General features: G+C 55.1%; 2 protein-coding genes across 6 annotated transcripts in view; both read right to left on the bottom strand.

Annotated features, from left to right (window-relative positions):
* The window catches only part of LOC308622341 (uncharacterized protein), a gene marked incomplete at its 5' end in the record, with an annotated part of 32,795 nt that extends 25,186 nt beyond the window's left edge, over positions 1-7,609 (bottom strand). Inside the window, 5 exons of the mRNA XM_081243688.1 lie at positions 946-1,107; positions 4,239-4,728; positions 6,060-6,252; positions 6,787-7,444; positions 7,518-7,609. Coding sequence (XP_081099814.1) covers positions 1,104-1,107; positions 4,239-4,728; positions 6,060-6,252; positions 6,787-7,444; positions 7,518-7,609 — 1,437 coding nt within the window. The 3' untranslated portion in view covers positions 946-1,103. The remainder of the gene's footprint in view (positions 1-945; positions 1,108-4,238; positions 4,729-6,059; positions 6,253-6,786; positions 7,445-7,517) is intronic.
* Positions 7,610-15,402: 7,793 nt separating this feature from the next.
* The window catches only part of DPP6 (dipeptidyl peptidase like 6), a gene marked incomplete at both ends in the record, with an annotated part of 1,069,187 nt that continues 1,065,069 nt past the window's right edge, over positions 15,403-19,520 (bottom strand). For all 5 annotated transcript variants that reach the window (XM_081243456.1, XM_081243458.1, XM_081243455.1 and 2 more), the window contains 4 exons: positions 15,403-15,549; positions 17,510-17,583; positions 17,678-17,750; positions 18,479-18,537. In XM_081243456.1, the coding sequence (XP_081099582.1) occupies positions 15,403-15,549; positions 17,510-17,583; positions 17,678-17,750; positions 18,479-18,537 (353 nt within the window). The remainder of the gene's footprint in view (positions 15,550-17,509; positions 17,584-17,677; positions 17,751-18,478; positions 18,538-19,520) is intronic.

The following is a 19,520-nucleotide window of genomic DNA, read 5'->3' as shown; positions in this document are numbered from 1 at the left end:
CAGCCATAAAAATGAATGAAATAATGCCATTTGCAGCAACACAGATGGACCTTGAGATTGTCATACTAAGTGAAGTCAGTCAGGCAGAGAAAGACAAATACCCTATGATGTCCCTTATATCTGGAAGCTAAAATACAGCACAAATGAGCTTATCTGTGAAACAGAAACAGACTCACACACATAGGGAACAGCCTTGTGGTTGCCAAGGGGCAGGGAGGTGGGGAGGGATGCACTGGGAGTCGGGATTAGCAGATATAAGCTATTATATATAGAATGGATAAACAAGGTCCTACTGTAGAGCACAGGGAACCGTATTGCATATCTTATGATAAGCCATGATGGAAAAGTGTATGAAAAAGTATGTATTTATGTGTATAACTGAATCACTCTGCTGTACAGCAAAACTTAACACAACGTTGTATATCAACTATATTTCCATAAAATAATTTTTTTTTAAAGTACGTTTCCCCTTGTACGTGATCGATCATCTGTGGTGGGACTGGGCACTGAGGAGAAACATGGAAAAATAACAAGTATCCTCGCCCTCCAGGGGCTTTACAGTCTCATCAGGAAAAGTAAACATGTCTTAATCCTGCAAATATTTAGTAATTAAGACAATACTTTAGTAACAGCCACGCAACACTACTTAAATACTGTAGCACAGAAAACAACGAGGCTGATGAGAGAACTACGCTCAACTCTAAACCACGTGCTACCCGGTTCCTGAAATTACCTAGTTTTCTTGAATTAAAAAGCGCTCAAGCAAAGGTCCACGTCTGTGGGGAGTTTCGCTTTCTCCTGCACACCTTGCATGGATCTCAGCCTGTCCCAGGCGACCTGCTCTCTCCTGCCACTGAGCACTCATCTCCCGTGTTCTAGTCACACTCGGCCACAAGCACGTCACCTTCCACTGTCCCCTCCCCACACCTCCTGTCTGTGCCTCACCTGCTTCGTGCACTTGGCTGCACAGACGTTCACGCTGCTCCAGCCCCGTCACCGTCGGCGGATTCCTGTCCCTCCCGGAAATCTGGACAGGCTTCTAGTTGCCTCCGGGCCTCCGGTCTCTTCCATTTCCCAGTGTCCTCCAGACTTGAAGGAGCAATTTATCTGAAATAGAATTCTGGCTGTCACACGCCTGCTAGAAAGAGGGAAGGACCCAAATTGTGATGTTTCACATCTTTCTTAATCTCTTGTGGCATCCTCACCCCACCCTCTCATTCCCAGCGGCCACACGGGTTTCCTTGCTGCTCCTTGTACGAGGGAACTCCCATTCCCACCTGGCAAGCTTCCCTCCTGACTAAGGCCTGTAAAGCTTTTCCTGATGCTCCCAGCCTGTCTCTGTAGCTTCTTCCTCTTATAGCTTTAGTGCTGTGACACAGTATAACAAATGCCTCGGAGATGGCACTTAGTTTCTCTTCAATCTATTTCTCTACTGCTGTGACAAAGCACAAGCAACAACAACAACAAAAATGCATCAGTTGGACCACGTCAAAACTGAAAACCTTAGTGTTTCAAAAGGTACAACAGAGTAAAAAGGCAACCCACAGGATGGGGGAAATACTGCAAGCCTGTACCTGATAAGGGGCTAATATCCAGAATGTAAAAGGAACTACTACAACTCAACAAAAAGACAACCTGATTTTAAAACGAGCATAGGACCTAAGTGTCCATTGACAGATGAATGGATAAAGGAGATGTGGCACATATATACAATGGAATATTACTCAGCCATAAAAAAACGAAATTGAGTTATTTGTAGTGAGGTGAATGGACCTAGAGACTGTCATACAGAGTGAAGTCAGTCAGAATGAGAAAAGTACCGTATGCTAACACATATATATGGAATCCAAAAAAAAAAAAAGGATCTGAAGAACCTAGGGGCGGGACAGGAATAAAGACACAGACGTAGAGAATGGACCTGAGGACACGGGGAGGGGGAAGGGTAAGCTGGGGTGAAGTGAGAGAGAGGCATGGACATATATACACACTACCAAATGTAAAATAGAGAGCTAGTGGGAAGCAGCCACATAGCACAGGGAGATCAGCTGGGTGGTTTGTGCCCACCTAGAGGGGTGGGATAGGGAGGGTGGGAGGGAGGGAGACGCAAGAGGGAGGGGATATGGGGATATATGTATACGTATAGCTGATTCACTTTGTTATACAGCGGAAACTGGCACACCACTGTAAAACAATTGTACTCCAATAAATACGTTTAAAAATAAATAAATAAAATAAAATGAGCAAAGGACTTGAATAGACATGTCTCCAAAGAAGATGTATAAATGGCCACTAAGCACAAGAAAAGATGCTCACCATCACTGATCACCAGGGAAAAGTACAACTACGAGACACCCCCTCACACGCATCAGGACAGCCACCATCCCAAAACAAAACAAACAAAAGTCACAGTAGGTGTTGGTGAGGATGTGGAGAAATTGGCACCCTTACGCACCTTCGGCAGAAACATAAAACGGTACAGCCACGGTGGAAAACATTATGGTAGCTCCTCAAATTTTTTTAAAAAGAATTACCCTATGATCCAGCAATTCTACTGGGTATGTACCCCAAAGAACTGAAAGCAAGGTCTCCATGAGACATGTATACATGTTCGTAGCAGCATTATTCACAATAACCAAAAACTGGAAGCAAACCAAGTGTATACCAATGATGTATAAACAAAATGTGGTCCATACATACACCAGAATATGATTCAGCCTTAAAAAGGAAGGAACTTCTGAAAGGAAGGAAAAAATTCAGGAAATTCAATGTGGCTGAACCTTGAGGATATAATACTAAGTGAAATGAGCCCGTCACAAAAGGGCAAATGCTATGAGATTTCTACTCACATGAGGTGCCTGGAGAGGTCAAATTCACAGAGGCAGGAAATAGATGGTGGGGGCCAGGGGCTCCAGGAGGCGGGTGGCTGAAGGGGAAGCTAGCGTTCAATGGGGACAGAGTTTCAGTTTGGGACGATGGAAAGTTCCAGAGACGGGCGGTGACGATGGCCACACAACATTGTGAAAGTACCTAATGCCGCTTAGTTGTACACTTAAAAGTAGCTAAAATGGGAAGTCATATGTGTATTTCACAATTTTTAAAAAAGAGAAAAAGGAGACAACGCTAGTTGAGCCAGTGAGCTGTGAAGAGGAGATCGGAACGATTCTATCATGGGCGCCTTCTTCCGTCCTCGAGACTGTCACCGAACGCTCTTAAACCAAGTTTTCAAAACTGCAAATCCACACAAAGAATTAAATTATAACCAAATGTATCAGACAGTGTGCGCGCGTGCACGTCCACATTTTTCTGTAGCTTCCATCACAGCTGAACAGGGTTTTGACCCAGAACAGAGCCAGCATTTCCTGTGCTAAACCACAGAACAACGGCTGGAGGAGCAGTTCTGCAGAGACAGGAGGAGGCCCTCTGAACAGCGGCTGGTCCACAAAAGCAACAGAACCCAGACATCAGTGGTCAAAACCAACCTTCAGACTTTGGAGGCTGGGCTGTCTGCCCGCTGAGCTGCGTAGGGCTTTGGTTTTAGGTTTCAAAGCTCTAGGGCTTCTGAGGTTACGCATCTAGAACTTAGAGGCCAAGGTGACACACTGAGACCATCACGGCTGGAAAGTGGGTGCTGCAGGGGGAGGAGAGGAGGCCCTGTGGACAGAGGCAGTTCTCCTCTGTGACTCAGCCCACGTCAGCCGGTTAGGGAAGGCAGCCCCGCCTGAAACAGCGCTGCAGGCGCCCAGCACCGGGAGGGCCCGGCTGCCCAGGGTGCAGGCGTGAGAACCCGTCCCATAGACACACACGTCGGGACGGAGGCACGTGGGTCGCAAAGCTCCGTCGTGTGACTGTTGGCTGTCTTGAGGTGTGTTTGCTCTCTGACGTTTGGAGAGAGTGGCACGGGCTCCAAAGCTGGTCCCTGGGCCCCGGAAGGACGGGGAGGAGGGGCTCGTGCCCTTGGGGGCGGTCCTGACGCGCAGGAAGGAGGGCGCGGATGCTTTCCCCACGCAGTGAGATGCTCTGTGAGAATTCTGTTACACAGCTGCCCGACGAGGCAGCGAGTTGGGACGTGAGCACAGGATGACGCCCGCTCTGTGGGCAACGTCTGATGACCTGGTGGTCCCGAGAAGCCATGGCAGCCAAAGCACCCGGCCCCTCCCGAGGGCAGCGCAGGCAGCCCTGCTTGGGTCCCCATGTGCCCACAGCTTCCCAGTGGGACCTTCCACGGGGCCGGTGCCCACCTGAGAGCAGCCTGCGCGGCTCCTGGACTCCTGTCCGTCACTGGGCAGGGGAAACGTGCCTCCATTCGCGTCCTGGACAGAGAGGGAAGGTCCGCTCTCCTGGGGATGTGCAGAGACTTCACGGAAGCAGGTGGGTCTCTGCAGACGGGCTGCGCCGCCCCGGCTGTCGGGGGCCTCACGACTCCGTTCCCGGTGTCGCGTCCCATCGGCGTGACAGGAGTATCACACCGGACGTACTGCACGTCTCCCGGGTTCTCGTCCCTCTGACAGCGAGCAGAGGACTGTCCCTGCCAGCGCACAGCGGCCTCCTGCTTCCCTCTGGGCCTCGGGCCGCGAGCGGGACAGAGAAGGAGGCACATCTGACCTCTGCTGCCTCCGTGACCCCGGGCGGTCAGCTCAAGGGCACCGCAGGCCCGACCCAGAGCCCAGAGCCTGTGTGGAGAAGCCCGGAGAGTTCTGAGAACGAGGCAGCTGCCTTGCTGTGCGCAATCTGGGGAAAAGACGGGATTTTATAAGGTCAGTACCGAGACCCACAGATCCATCTTAACAAGGACAACGAAACAGGCCCCCTCCCAGCCACGTCTTGAGTGCGACCTTCCAGAATTCGAGCCCTAAACTCCAGCATCACCTGCACCTTACACTAACTCGCCGACAGGTGTGTCAGAGACAGGGGCCTGGCTTGTATTAACACGGATTGACAACTGCTGACATGTTGTTTGAGCACCATTTGTACACTTTCCCAGCAGGAGTCTTCTCCTTCTGATGATTTTATTGCAGCGCCTGCCCTGGAGAGGTAATGGTGAACAGCGCACGGGGCACTCCCCCCGAAATTGCTTAAAAAAAAAAAAAACCAAAAAAACCCCAATAAAACACCCCCAGCTGTCCTGATTGTTTTCAGCTGGGATTTATCGCCGGTAAACTTTGCTTTGCATGTAAGATACTTGGCTTTTATTTCAATTTACTATTTTCGGATTTTTTCCTAACACAGAAATTAGGTATGATTGTTGTCATCACCATCACCTGGTATCATTAGACAACAGAGTGAAGATGCGGCCAGTCTTGGATTGTGGACAGTGACACTTCTCTTCCTTAGCATAATGTCCTTTTCTATGGAAAGTTATCTAGAGAAGGAATGATAGTATGCTAATTACGTTGGCACCTAGACACACACACACACACACAGACACAGACACACACACACAATCTATTTTCCCCAGAAAAACGCTTGAAACGTTTGAAAGCCACTGCCTGTATATAATAAGAAACAAAGTTATTTTCTGAGTGTGGATACAATAGTATCAGAGTTTAAGAACTGGCGACAAGATGGCACAATTCACAGCTCTTTTTCACAGCTGGTAAAGCTCATTTCAACAGCCCAGGAAAACTAGCAACACAGTTGTTCTGGGATCAGGGAAGCGCAGGAAACAAAAGCTGCCTCTTTAGAATAATGCCTTAAAATGAAGCATGGACGAGGGGGCCATACCCGCTAATCCTGAAGACAGTTACATCACCAGATTTCAGCACAGATTTGACGAATTTACAGATGCTAGTCAACTGCTCAGTTAACAGCCCTGGTTAGACTCCCTGAGAAGAAGCGCCTGCAAGAACACTGCTTGTCCCAAAAGAAGAGCCACAGAAACCGCAGGGACCATGCACTTCAAGTGTCAGTGAACAGCTCGGAGCAGGGAGCCCTGGCGGAGGGCACAGCCCCTATGAGGGGAGGGCTGCAGCCCCCCACCCCGAACGCCCCAAGACCCGGGCAAGGCGTGTCATTCACGGAGAAGCCCCAAATGAGAAAATTCTGCCTGAAGCCAACGTTACCTGATGCTTCCAAAACCACAAACTGGTAGAGGTGGCGCAGAGTCAGTGGCCCCGAGCTGCAGGGTCCCTGTGCAGCTAGTACCCAACCAGGTTCCTCTTGGCTGACGCACAGCAAGCCAAACGCCGAGACGCCCGGGTCTGTTGGCGAGGCGGCCAAGCCAGGAGATAGGAGGGCAAATCTCAGCTCTGCGTCCTGGAAGGGAAGGGAAGGAAAGGGGCTCGGGGTATTTACGCGATAACTAATAAAGAAGCAGGGCCACCTGAGGCGTGGGGAGCGCGGGGAACGGTGATGATTGGAGAAAGGTGCGGGACTCCTTCTGCGCAGGCGCAGGCGTAGCTGGGCTACAGGCCGCTGCTCGGTCTAAAGGGCGCTGGGCGGGCCCTCGCGCAGGCCCAGCTCGGGAATCGGTGGTCCCATCCGGCCCCAACCAGCTCAGCTCCAACTGGACCCAGCTGATTCCAAGTTGCTGGGAAACAACCCGGGCAAACAGCTTATTGCTTAGGCTACGTGCTGCCTGGTGGACACGCAAGTCTTAACTAGCCTTGATTAGTGAGGGCAGGTGAAAAGGATTTGACCCGTGATCCACGGATTCGCAGTCGAGATGTCTGAGCTGCAGGTGGCCTGTGGCAGCTGTACGGTCATGGGGGGTCTGGGCATCCCCCTCCACCCAAGTCCACGACCTGCCGCTGGGTACCCCAGGCGTTCTCCGGGACCTTGGGCGCTCACCAGTCGGCCTGGAAATGGAATCCAGGCACAGGCTGCAGGCAGGGACACGGCCCTGGGGTGGAGGGCGAATCTGCCCTGCTGGGATCTCGAGTTTTCCTTAGTCCCCAGCTGTTTCCTCACCCCAAGGAGACCTGTGATAGGGACTCGACGATAGATCACCAACGCGGGCAGGGTCTCCGAGCAGGTCCTGGGCGAGCGAGGCCTCTCCTGCCCGCCCCCGAGTCCCCAGCTCCAGAGCACGAGGAGGCGGCCGGGAGAAATGAGCCGGACTGAGCCGAGAGCCGGCGGGCGCTGCCCGGGGCGGGGTGGCCCCCAAGTGCCCGCCGCTGCCCTCAGGCCTGGCTCCCTTCGCGGGCCGCAGCTCTGACCGAGGCCTGCGTCCTCACCGAGCCGCCGCGCCCGCCCCCGCAGCTCCCGGCGCGTGGCCCCCGCGGGCGGCCGTCCCCCGGAACGCAGGCTCCGCGCGCCCCCTGCCGGCCGAGAGCGCAGCCCTGCAGGCGCCGAGCCCGCCCGCGCGCCGCTCGCCCCCGGCCTCGGGATGGGCCCCGGCGCAGCCTCGCCGTGACCCCGGCCCTCGGCTCCCGGGGTATCGGACGGGGCCCGGCGGAGGCCCGCCCGCTCGCCCCGGGCTCCGCGCCTCACAGCCGCCGGGGCCCACCTACCTCTCCAGGTGCGGGGGCTGCGTCGCCCCGGCGCGGTGGGAGCGGACGGCGCAGGCGCAGACGGCTCACCCCGGCCCCCGCCCCCCGCCCGCCGCGGCCACCCGGTGACCCGGCGCCCGGTTCACGCGGCCCGCGCTCCTGGGGAGCCTCGGCTCACCCATCGTTTTCCCACGGACTAGAGCCCTCCCACCTCCAGCGCCTGGAAACCTGTTTCCCAGAGATTTTTCAGGTGGTAGTTTAGGAAACTTGAAATGCAAATGGCCAGGCATCCTTCCAACTCTTTGGTTAAAAAAAAAAAAAAAAGAATTCTAGTCGTTCTGAATAATATCAGCTCCAGTTAACTGACTACTAAAGGCCAGGAGATTCCACCGACGCTCACATCACCGTTCCCTCTTAGTCTCCGCCTCAAGAAGGAGGAACTTGGGCCCTGTGAGGTTAGTTAGGACACTTGCCCCAGGACACACAGCAGGCAGGTGGAGGGTGGCCCATCTGACTCTGAGGCCTGTGGCCTGCACGCGGTGCCCAGCCTCTCTGTGCTCACGGCCTCTCCTTGTCGGAATCGTTCTCTCTACGAGGCCAGGGGACGGGATGGCTGGTCCAGGGCCAGCCCAGCTCCTCTGAGAAGCTCCCAGCCTGCCAGGCACAGCAGGTGTCAAACCATTCTTGCTTGTTGGGATTGTACCTCGCTTGCTGACCATCGGACCTGCATCTGGCCACTCGGTCCTGGGAGGTGGGAAAGCGTGTGCCAGTGAGCGACGGAGCCCCACCAGCAGAAAGCCCGCCACCCTCCCAAGGGTGTTCTTAGGACATTTACCCTCCGTGACTGGCAGGATATTTTGGTAAAACCAAGCTGTCTGTAGTAAAGATGGCTTCCTCAGGACAAACTGTGGTCGAACGCAAGTCCGTGTGCCTGATGCACAGTGGGGCTGAACAAAATTTGGAGCAGAGAAAGGTTTACTGCAAGGGCCAAGGAAGGAGAATGCCAAGCTCATGCTCAAACACCCGGAAGTCCCAGATGGTTTTCAGGGAAGGGTTTTTCTAGGCCAAACTGGGGGGAGGGCTGCACCTCCCCCTTGCCATTGAGCTGCATTTTGCGATTTTCTAAAATTAAAGGCCTTCAGTGGCATGGGTGAACCCCTGAGAGACACAGGAGCACTTGCCTGGGTTTCGAGAGGGAGCTGGCCACTCAGCCCCACTCTGCACCGGGCTCCTCCGGGCGTGTGCAGCCGGCCCTGTGGCCTTTCCCTGACCAGTGAGCCGAAAGCAGGCCTGCGGACGGTTCCCGGCGCCTCCCGGCTCTCCCGAGGCGGACGTTGGGAGAACCGGGCTCTCAGAGACGCCTGAGGACGGGGGGAGCCCTGCAGGGTCCGGTGGTGCTGCGGCCGCCCCCTTCCCAGGAGCGCAGAGGACATGGTGGGCCCAGCTCCTGTTCCCTCCGGAAGCAGCCTGGCTGCTGGAGCTGCATCACTGCCTCCCACCCACCGGTCCTAACTTACCGCCAGTGCCTCCGAATGGGACCTAACTTGGAGGTCTTTTCTTCAGCACCACAGATGAGCAAGTGAAGATGAGCTCGTTAGGGTGGGTCCTAATCCAGCGCGGGGGGTGTCCTCATGGAAAGGGGAAACGTGGACACAGGCAGGCAGGCACACAGGGGCGATGCCGTTTGAAGGTCGGAGTTCTGCCGCCCCAACCAAGGGACCACCAGACGCTGGAGGAGGCTTTCAGATTCCTCCCTGCAGCCTTCAGGAGCCCGGCCCCGCCGACGCCTCGATCCGGACTTTGGCCTCTAGAATTGGGAGAGCACACGTTTCTGTTGTTTAAGCTGCCCGGTTTGCGGCACTGTGTCAACAGCAGCCCCAGGCAACTAGTACCCCTGCCATTCTTCTTTACAAATAATTCAACAGACGTTCAGAAAGACCGGCAGAGCACCGGTCCCGCCGCCAGAGCACGGTGGAGCCACGCTCACCCGAGTCCAGAAAGGCAGCCCACTAGGGCTGCTGCCGCGCCTTCACCCCGTCTGCCGGGCCCCCGCCTGTGCCCGCCGCCCCGCTCTCCTGTGCCCGCCGGGCTGGGCCCCTCTGAGCTGTGGATTCAGCAGGACTGCTCTGGGGAGAGGGTAACGGGGAGAGAGAGGAGAGAGAGAATCTTACTCTTCCAGGCAGAGGAGCTCAGCACTGAAACTCTTCGGTAACTGACACTTTATACAAACGGAATTTTCAAGCAGTTGATTAGGTCCCTGAGCCTAGTGATTGAATAACTGAAGACACATTTGCCGGGTTTGTGCTGAAGTGCCCACAGCTGCGTGCTGTGAGATTGATGAAGCCTGAAGAGTTTTGCGTGAGCCCGAGCATCGCTGAGAGACTGTTATGCCGGAGCAGGGAGGCCCCATCCACCGTTCATGGCCTTGGACTTGCACGGGGCTCCCCGAACAGCCTGCTGCTAGTTAGTGAGCTCAGTAAAGCTCCAGAGAAGCTCTCCCCCTCCCCCAGAACAGCAGAGGGTCCGCCTGCGGGGTGAGATTCCCAAGGATTGAGAGCAAGTGGTGGTCCCCCCTCCGGGGGCAACTCCCCACACCATGTCCTGCCAGTTCCGCCTGTCCCCTTCTGCCGCTCACAGCCCAGCGCTGGCCCTGTGCGGGGAGGGGAGGACAGGATGCAGAAGAAATCAATGCTTTCCCTGCCCCCAGGGGCTTGTCATCGGGTGGGCAGGGGTCGGGCTCTCTTTCAGGGAGATCCCCGGTGCCACTGAAGACACAGGGCCACGATGGAGACTGTGGTTTTGTTCAACGCCCGGAACTCCTCCCTCTGCTGACATCCTCCGGCCCTGGAAGCCCCGTCCCCTTGACTTACCACATTAGCCAATGTTAAGGGTCCTCGGCCAGGAATCTCACCACTTCTAAGTGGCCCGAGAAGGGATTTCACACTTCGCTCCCCATTCTGTTCTCAGGGGTGTGAGGCTGGTGGTAGTGGAAGCGTTTCTCCCACAGGAAGCAGCTGTAACTACAGATCATTGCTTCCTGAGCTTCCTTTCAGCTTCCTTTCAGAGATGCAGTTGACAGCCCACCCCCAAGACGATCACCGGAGTCCAGCTCAGTGGGTCATCTTCCTCCAGTGAATGATTGTTCTGACTTTTAGACAATATTAAGGTTTCTGTAAAAGTGGTTTGTTTAAAAGTCTGTTTAAAAACCAGACATCTGATGTAATCCGAGCCCTACAGCTCTAACAATCTTAATGTCTTCGAAAGCAGAATTTGGAGGTATTATTGGGCCCATTTCTTCACCAGTCAATGAATTTGCCATATCTTTATATGTTACTATACCAAATATATTCATTAAAAAATTATACCCTCTTGGACTTCCCTGGTGGCGCAGTGGTTAAGAATCCACCTGCCAATGCAGGGGACACAGGTTCGAGCCCTGGTCCGGGAAGATCCCACACGCCGTGGAGCAACTAAGCCCGGGCACCACAACTACTGAGCCTGTGTTCTAGAGCCCGCAAGCCACAACTACTGAAGCCCGCGTGCCCAGAGCCCATGCTCCACAAGAGAAGCCCCTGTTCGCCACAAGTAGAGAAAGCCCGTGCGCAGCATTGAAGACCCAATACTGTCAAGAATAAAATAAATAAATTTATTAAAAAAACATACCCTCTCATCTACAAAGAATCCTGGCAGTAAAATCCACTCGAACCAACCAGGTTCCATCAGCCTTTGGGTAAAAAGATGGTTTCATGAGTGGAAATAACCCACTGCCTTCTGAGAACGCCCTCCTGAGTATGTGTGGGAGTCCGGGCCCAACACCGACGCTTCTGGGGGGTTGGCCAGCGTGACCAGGCCTCAGGGTGATGTGGGAGCTGCAGGAAGTGGAAAAGCCCAAGATGAGCAGGAGGGGCCCAGTGCTGGTGCCCAGAGGAACGTGCTAGACCCAGGAGGGAAGCCTGCGCTTTGCTTATCATGAAAGAAAACAATGAGAGGGGAAAGCAACGTAGGGCTGTAGTTGCCTTGCTGTGTGATTTTGGGCAACTCCCTTGCCTTCTCAGGGATTCTAATCCCCTATCTGTGTGGTGTGAGTGATGAGATTCAGATGGTGAACGGCTTTTTGGAGTTTGTGGTTTGCAGAAGGGAGCCCAGGCCTCTCAGGACCAGCGCCCAGAGACCTGCCGGTCCAGACCCCCTGAGAAGCCCCACCCATGAAGCAGTGTCCCCGAAGCTGGGTCCTCTCCCTCCCACTTGCCCCCAGGGTCCCCACCTGCTCCTCGGCAGCTCTATTTTCTCTCTAGAATGCCTGCATGAAGATGATAACCACGTGTTACGGCCTGAACGTGTGTCTCCCACCCTCATTCATATGTTGAAGCTCTAACTCCTAATACGATGGTTCTTGGAGATGGGCTTTTGGGAGGTGATGAGAGTTAGATGAGGCTGTGAGGATGAGGCCCCCATGACGGGATTAGTGTCCTTATAAGACAAGGAAAGACCAGAGCTCTCCCCCTCTTTCTGCTGGGTGAGGACACAGCCAGAGGGTGGCCATCTATGAACCAGGAAGAGGGTTCTCACTGGGAACCTAATTCGCTGGCACCTTGAGCTTCAACTTCCAGCCTCCAGACTGTGAGAAATAAATTCCTGTTGTTTAAGCTGCCCAGTCTGTGGTGCTTTTCTATGCAGCCCTAGCTGACTGATGCACACCCAAATCAGAGCAAGCAGAGTCTGTTTCCCCAGAGCTGGCTGGAGTGTGGGGGCCAACCACCCTCACGTGTGCTCCACAGAGACTGAAGGCAGACAGGGGAGCAGGACAGCTTCTCGGTGGGAGAGGGGCCTCAGGGGTGCCCTGGGGGCTGGGGCAGGGCTCTTACTGCCTAGGGGATGTGTTAGGTTTTCCCCAGTTGGTCCCAAGTTGGAAGTGGGGACAGACATTAGGAAACTGTCAAATGCTGGTCGCGTCCTGGCCGCCCAGGACTGGTTGCTGCAGGTCGCGGGGCAGAGTTCTACTTGTATACACGGTCTGGATATCCTAAGTGTGTGTACCACGCGCTAACAGGCTTCCTGTTCCTTCCTCTTGTGATTGTCCCGAGAGCTCACAGCCACGTGCTGACAGAGGAGGCCCAAGGGCATCTCTGAAATATCCTTCCAGCCTCTCTTGTGACACTGAGGTTTTTAACAGGGGCTTCGGGAAGGCAACTAATCCTTCACGAAATCATTTTTCTGGGACTGACAGGTCAGGCAAGAGAGGGAGGCGCAGCGTGTGTTCAGGCCAGGGGTACACACGCCGCCCTCCTCCAACCACGGCACCCCTGTGAACGAGGCAGGAAGAGGCATGCCCCCGGGTTAGGGCTGTCCTCCCTGTACTGGGCTCTGGAGTTCCACAGCTCCATGGTCTTATTAAAACATTTTAAAACTAATTAAAAATGGAAACGAGCAACCACAGTCACATGTGTCACACACTTCACCTCACACACACAGGGCAGGTGCAGGCTCTGGGCTCTCCCAGGCCGGCTTCCCACTGCGTGGAACTGGGGCGGTCCCAGTGATCAAGGCCAGTGTCTGCTTTCAGGGCCGGTCCTGGCAGAAAGCAGTGGGGAGGAGGTGGCCTCCTTCCTGGGCGAGCGGGGAGAGGCCGGGGCTGCTCGCGTGACCGCGGGTGGGAGGCTGACACACTGGGCTTGGGGTGAGCTCCGCTGCCTCTGGCTTTTTCGTTCTAGCTCCTCTGCTTCTTGATTCTTGGTCAGGAAGGGTGACAGCATTCAGCTGGGCTGACTGGACTGACAGCCGGTTTCCCAGAAGCAGCAGCTGCTTGATGGTTCGGAAAGGTTTAGTTAACCAACCTCTCTGCTTTCAGGCTGGGCTGCGTCAGACTTACTGAACTAACAGCAACAGAAACGAGTGAATTTCCAACAGAGGCAGGTTTTCCTGAAGCTTTCTAGCGGGCAATGCAGTGGCCTCAGCTGACAGCCAATTCTACTCTGTGTTAGGGAATTCCTCTATGGCTTCACCCTGAAACTTTTAAGATGAAACTCAAATTCCCTTTTCTGGTTGACTTGGGACTTTGATATATTTGACTGGTCCTGTTCTTCCTACCATCGAGCCGCTGCTACCACAGATGCAGGTTTTATGTGCTGCACACAGGCCCTTGAGGACGCATCAATGAGTACTTGAAAGACTTCTTGAACACCTGTACACTTTCTAAGGTGAGACGGCGGAGGACAAGCAAGAAGAGAGCTACCCACGTGGTAAAATACGTTTTATTCCATGGATGAACAAACACTACCACGCCACAGCCTCACTCCCTCCTGCTGGATCCTGTGGCCAGAGCTGGCTTCCCTTTTCAGACGGAGTTGGCTTTGCAGTCGGTCGAGCCCACTGAAATAGCAAAAGCATGGCCGTGTAGCGCTCAAGTGGTCCTGCTGGTCAGCACATTCATCCTTTTCCCAAACGGTGATGCATCCCCTGAAAAAAAATCCTGTGACGGAGATCTTCCAATCGAACTACGTACAACTGACATTCAAAGCTCGTGTAGATGAAACCCAAACCCCCAAACACCAAAAGTGACACGGATGTATCTTCTCTGCTGATAAGAATGTCAGGGAGACCCCCTTCCCCGGGGGACCGGGAGCTGGAGAAATCCGAGCTGACACTCAGGTTGTCAACAAGCTCCAGAGGAGATGATGGTCGTCAATGTATTTCCAACAAGCACTTGTAGAGAGAGCTCAGCCAGGCTGTGGGCATGCAGGCAAAACACAATGAAAACCGGGCGGAGGGCAGGGGACGCGGTGCGACGCCTGACCGCATTCCCGTCTTTATATACAACAAAGTGAAATCTACACGGGAGGCTGGCTGTGCACCTGGTCAGAGGATGTCTTACAAGGCTGGGGACATCGACGACACTGCTTGCGTGTGGCAGGGAGGGACAGAGCCACCCCACGGTCGGGGTGACACCGGCGCGGGCCTCACTTGCCTCCAGGGTTCCTGTCACCCCAGCACACGTGACAGACCTGGAGGTGGAGTCAACACTTTGTCTGTTCATGTTTTTTAACCAAACGTCACCTGAAAAGACTTGATGGCTTATCAGGGAGGAAAAGGATGGGCCTAAGGGCACAGGGAGATGGACAATGCGAATCTAAGCCAGATCCTAATGCAGCTTGGCGGGAGACAGGTTTTCTTTATGACTTCTTTTAGTGAAGAGAACTGGATGTTTTGTTCCCTCTCAGCGTTCTGAAATGTCTCCACAAAGTCTAAAGATGACGTTGAGGAGAGAGCAGTTACTTCTGATTTGTTTCTTTATCCAAACAAGTGCAAAGCCTACATACTGACTGAACGAAACAAAGCAAAACAAAGCAAAAAAAAAAAAAAAAAAAAGCACAGCAAAGCAACCCCATGACCAGAGACAGTGTCAGGTAAAAACCATAGAAAAATACGAATTAATTCCATAAGGTTAACCATTAGCATAGCTACAGTAACACTTTGTACAGCCCCTTAAAATGCAGAATCTCCTAATTACAGAAAGGAGCAAGCCAATCTATGGATAAGTACTGGGAAAATAATTGTGCTCTAGTTGGTCCATGGCGTGGTGACATCACACGGGGTATGATGCTCTGGACTGGAAGCGGTACCCGAGCGGAGGCCAGGCCTAAACACTACCGCTCGTGAGCTCGAATTCCAGGGCCAGCTTCTGCACTGCCATCCATCCTTTGCTTTGTTCCTCGGGGAGGGGTCGCGGGGAGGTACCCATCACTCCAGGGTGGCGATGGTTCCAGGCTCCGTGGAAGCCCTTGTGAGCGACGATGCATCTCCACCCGGGGAGGAGCTTGTTTCTGGAGCAAAACTGCCTTCAGGACCAGAAACACACATGCTGGGAAGGTGGCTCTTCCCGCCCCCAGCCCAGGCCCCTGAGGGAGAGTGAGGCGGGGTTCCCCAGTCGGTGTCCACTGTTCCAGGAGGCGCCAGGCTGTGCTCCGGGCTGGCTCGGTCAGTCCTCCTCCTCGTCCTCTTTCGCTGCTACTGTTGGGAGTTTGTCCTGGATCCTGAAGCACTCCACGAAGAAGCTGATGAGGGCTCGGTACAGGTGCTGCTGCAGGGGGGCGCTGCTGAAGTAGTGGCCCTCGTCCGGGTATATCTGCAAGAGAGGCGTGAGGAGTTACCCCCGTGGCTGCCCTCCACGTGGGTTGGGGCACCGCTAAGACTCCGAGTCCCACAGCCCGGGCTCCGCGCAGCCGGAAGCTCAGCCTGGAGGGCATTTCAGGGCTGCTTCTCCTCGCGGCTTTGCCAGGTGGAGGGTGCCCTCAGCAAATCAGGGACAGAATCAGAAAACACATCGTTTAACAGACTCTGAATGCCTCGCTTGCTCTGCTTGTTTGAATTTGCGACAGGGATCCAGGCTCGGGGACCACAGAGACAGCGAGTGGCCCAGGCCTCCAGGCATCAGGACTCCCAAAGACATGGGAAGAATTCCATGCTGCCTCTATAACCTTGGTGAGTGTGGGGAAACCTTCGCTCCCACGGGCACCTGCGTTTGACAGACCGTGCGCTGTGCACAGGGGGCTTTCCTGGACCCCGGCGCCGAATGCAGATGACCTCATCATAAAATCTAGCTCATGGAGCTATGTGAGAATTGAATGATGGAATACCTCTGAAATGCTTACAACAAGGCCGGGGACATAGGCAGGGCTGAAAAGATGGCAGCTAATCATTCCATCCCCAAATGTAATGACACCGAGTACCCAGGGGCACTGCACCACTTCCACACGAAGGGCCCAGTCCCCGCTGGGATTCAAAGCCACGTCTACTCGGCCCCAAAGCCCATGTTCTTTCCATGACACCAGGCTGCTTCCTGCATTTTGAACCGTCTTCCTCTTATGTCTTCAGATGATGACACTCACCTTTATTTTTGTATTTATGAAGGTGGTCATTGAGCTATTATATGTATACCTTAAACATCAAATAGTACAAAGGGTTACCGAGCAGGAAGTATGTCTCCTCCTACCCGGGTCCTGGTCGCCTGGAGCCCTCACCTGGAGTTGTCACCTTTACAAGCTCATCAAGTATCTCAGACACTCGTCGCGCCTGCACAGTGTCCAGTGGGACCTGGGGTGGGTATCGCCCAGCACCTTGCTGACTTCACTTCGCCTGTATCTGGGGAGTGGTCCACACCGGCAGGCAGAGCTCTGCCATCGGACCTACCGCGGCTGCATCGCGTGCCTACGACGTACTTAGCGTTGTACTGTGACCTGAGCATTCTCAGAAGGAACGCCAGTGTCACGTGAACTAAGCCCCTTCCTCCGCGTTCATCAGCATGCAAGCCGGCCTCCCTCCCTGCGGGAAGCGCTCCCCCGACCGGCCAGCGCACACTGGCCCTGTACGAGACAGCCACGCAGCAAAGCCAGGGCTGGCTGGGAGACAGAGGCAGGCAGCGCTGCCTTGCTCCGAGGGATGGGGCCCTGGTTGAGGAAGTCTCCCGTTTATCCTGGACCCGAGAAGACCACCGGGGTCATACCTGTCTCACCCAGTGAACCAGAGGGTGGGAAGGAGATGGGAGAAGTTTCCAGAAGCAGCATCATGCATCGCTGGAAAGCACCTACACTAGAGCCGGTGGGTCAGCACTTGATGCCAGCGAGGTCAAGGCTGTTGAGTCGGGTTCTTGGGAAGGACAGTGCTCTTTAACTACTGCTGCACCACAGAAGGTTCTAGAACATCCAGCCAGTATTTAGCAGGTGTGTGCTTTCCGGGGGGGGGCTAGTGAAGCCAAGGCTGCGCTCATCGGCGTGGGACAGCAGCCCCCTCTTCAGCGAGCGTGGGGGTGTGGCTGCTGCCCGGCCTTTGCTCATCCCCCGGGGAGGGAGCAGGGGTGGGGGGCGGTGGTGGAGCCTAAAGGGGCTTAAACACAGCCCGAGTGCAGAACCGAGCTGCCATCAATCGGCAGAAAAAGAAAGCACTACTCATCTGTCTGATCTGATGTGTCCCCGAGCATCTCTGATGGCCGTGACAGAGGAGTGTTTGCAGTCATGCGTGGCCACTCAGCCCCTCCTCCGTGGAAAGGCACGTGTGGTGTGAAGCAGGGCAGGCGTGCAGCACGGTACCTGTAAGCTGTAGTTAGCCTTTCCCTTAATGAGCTGCGTGATGAGTTCTGCGGTGTGCTGGAAATGGATTTTTTCTGTTTAAAGAAGAAAAGAGGAAAGTGTCAAAACCCGTAACCCCAGGGAGGGCGATACTTTCGCCGAGCGCCGCGGTCAGTGTCGGGGGCTCACCGTCGGCGGTCGCGTGGATGATGAGGAACCGCTGTCCTTCCAGCGCGGACACCCGGTGCGCCACCTTGGCCATCTGCACGTGGGCGAGAGGGTCAGCGCCCGCCGTGGGGAGTAGGGCATGAGCCCAGGAACCCTGACCCGGAGGGTGAGGGCCATGCAGTGTGCTGGGCACAGTTCCTGGAAGCCCTGCGAAAGCTCTCAGGGGCCTGGGCTTTCCCAGTCTCAACCCCCTTTAAAGAGGAAGGGGACCGGAGAAGATCTAGGAAGCAGGGAGAAAGGGTCTCCTCCCCCTGCAGGTGGCCTGGGGCCTTCATTCAACTGATGCCACTGGGAGGTGCTGCCCTGGCCAGAGCGTCCCGCTGTCTGTGCCCGGGTTGCAGCTCTGAAGCCGCAGCCTGGCCTGCAGCAGCTCTCTGGCCTCCTCGGTGCCAGTGAGGAGATGCGTGCGTGATGCCCACGCTCAGCCGCCTCAACAGTGAAGACCAGGAGGCGGCGTCCGAGGAGCTTCCGGCTCCCCCATCAAGGGCTGCTTCTCCCGGGAGCAGGGGGCCAGCGGCCATCCACACCCGAGCCTACGGGCCCTGGGACAGACTGCCCCAACCTAAGCCCTTCCCCACCTTCCACCTTGTCCCGCCGGTTCCAGAACGGGCAACCAGACTGATCTCAGAGAGGTCATGTCACCCGGGTGAATGAGCTTTGACACGGGAGGGAGGGAGCGGTTCGGAGAAGCATCGCCGCAGGGTTCCTCGTTTTTGCCAAGTGGTGTCTCTGCCCCAAACCCTAACCCTAACCCAAACACACCTCATACGCTCTGTTGTCAAGTCCGTGGAGGCCCAAGTACCTCTCGGAAAATGCAGACGCTGCACACAAGCAGAGGAGAGCGTTAGCCCTTGGCCTCGGGGCCCCTTTGGGCTCCGGGGGCCGCCCTGGGGACGGGGCTAGGGGCCGGACTCCCTTCCATTTGCCCGGGGAACATCTGCTTCTGAAGAAGCACTTAAACCTCGTGGGTCTTTACGGGGTAAGTCAGCCGGCGCCACAGTGACATTTACACCTGCTAGCGTTGGTCGTGGGACCGCAGCACGACGGAAACCGAACTGATCTGATTCCGAAATAAACAGGATTCACACCCCGCCCCCACTTCATGTCAGCGCCCAGAAGGGGGAACGGATTCGAAGGGCCAACTTGCATCAGGATTCCCTTATTTTCAGGAAGTGTCGGCTGCCTCTGCTCTGCCTGGCCCCCCTGGCTCAGGTCCAGGGTCTCGTGAGGACCCAGGCCGCCCCATCAGGAAGTCCGGGAGTCCAGGGCACCGAGCTCCTTCTACAGGTGCAGGGACCCCTTAGGTCAGTCCAGGAGACCACGTGGGCTCTCCGCTGTCCCAGGCACATTGACACATCAAGGCGCGGGGTTGGGCGCATTTGTGTGTGCTCAACTCAGGCATATTTCAAATAGCTTGATTAAAAACCCCGAGAAAGTCTCACTGAATTTGAAAAACAGAGAATATGTTACACGGATTCCCATGAGACAATAATTTTAAATTATTAAATTTGGAATTAGGGGAGTTCCTGTATGATTTTGAGTTGGAATGTGCATTGAGCACTTGCAAAAATCAGCACATCTGCCGTGAGCCTCTCGGCTGCCAGAGCCGGTGAGCTGCAGACGCGCTGGTGTCCCTGGACGGCTCTGCGCAGTCCACGGGTACCGAGCTGGGGCGAGGGAGGGTGCGGCCGTGGAGTGATGCTGGTTCCTCTGCCCGGAAGGGACCTCAGGACCCCAGCAGGGCTCTGCACACCAGCGACCAGGAGCCCCCGGATTCCCCGTCAGCCTGGCTCGGTGCCGGGAG

The sequence above is a fragment of the Mesoplodon bidens genome (assembly GCF_964165515.1).
Source record: "Mesoplodon bidens genome assembly, chromosome: 9".
NCBI classification, from domain to species: Eukaryota; Metazoa; Chordata; class Mammalia; order Artiodactyla; family Ziphiidae; genus Mesoplodon; species Mesoplodon bidens.
This window is presented reverse-complemented; position numbering and strand designations above follow the sequence as displayed.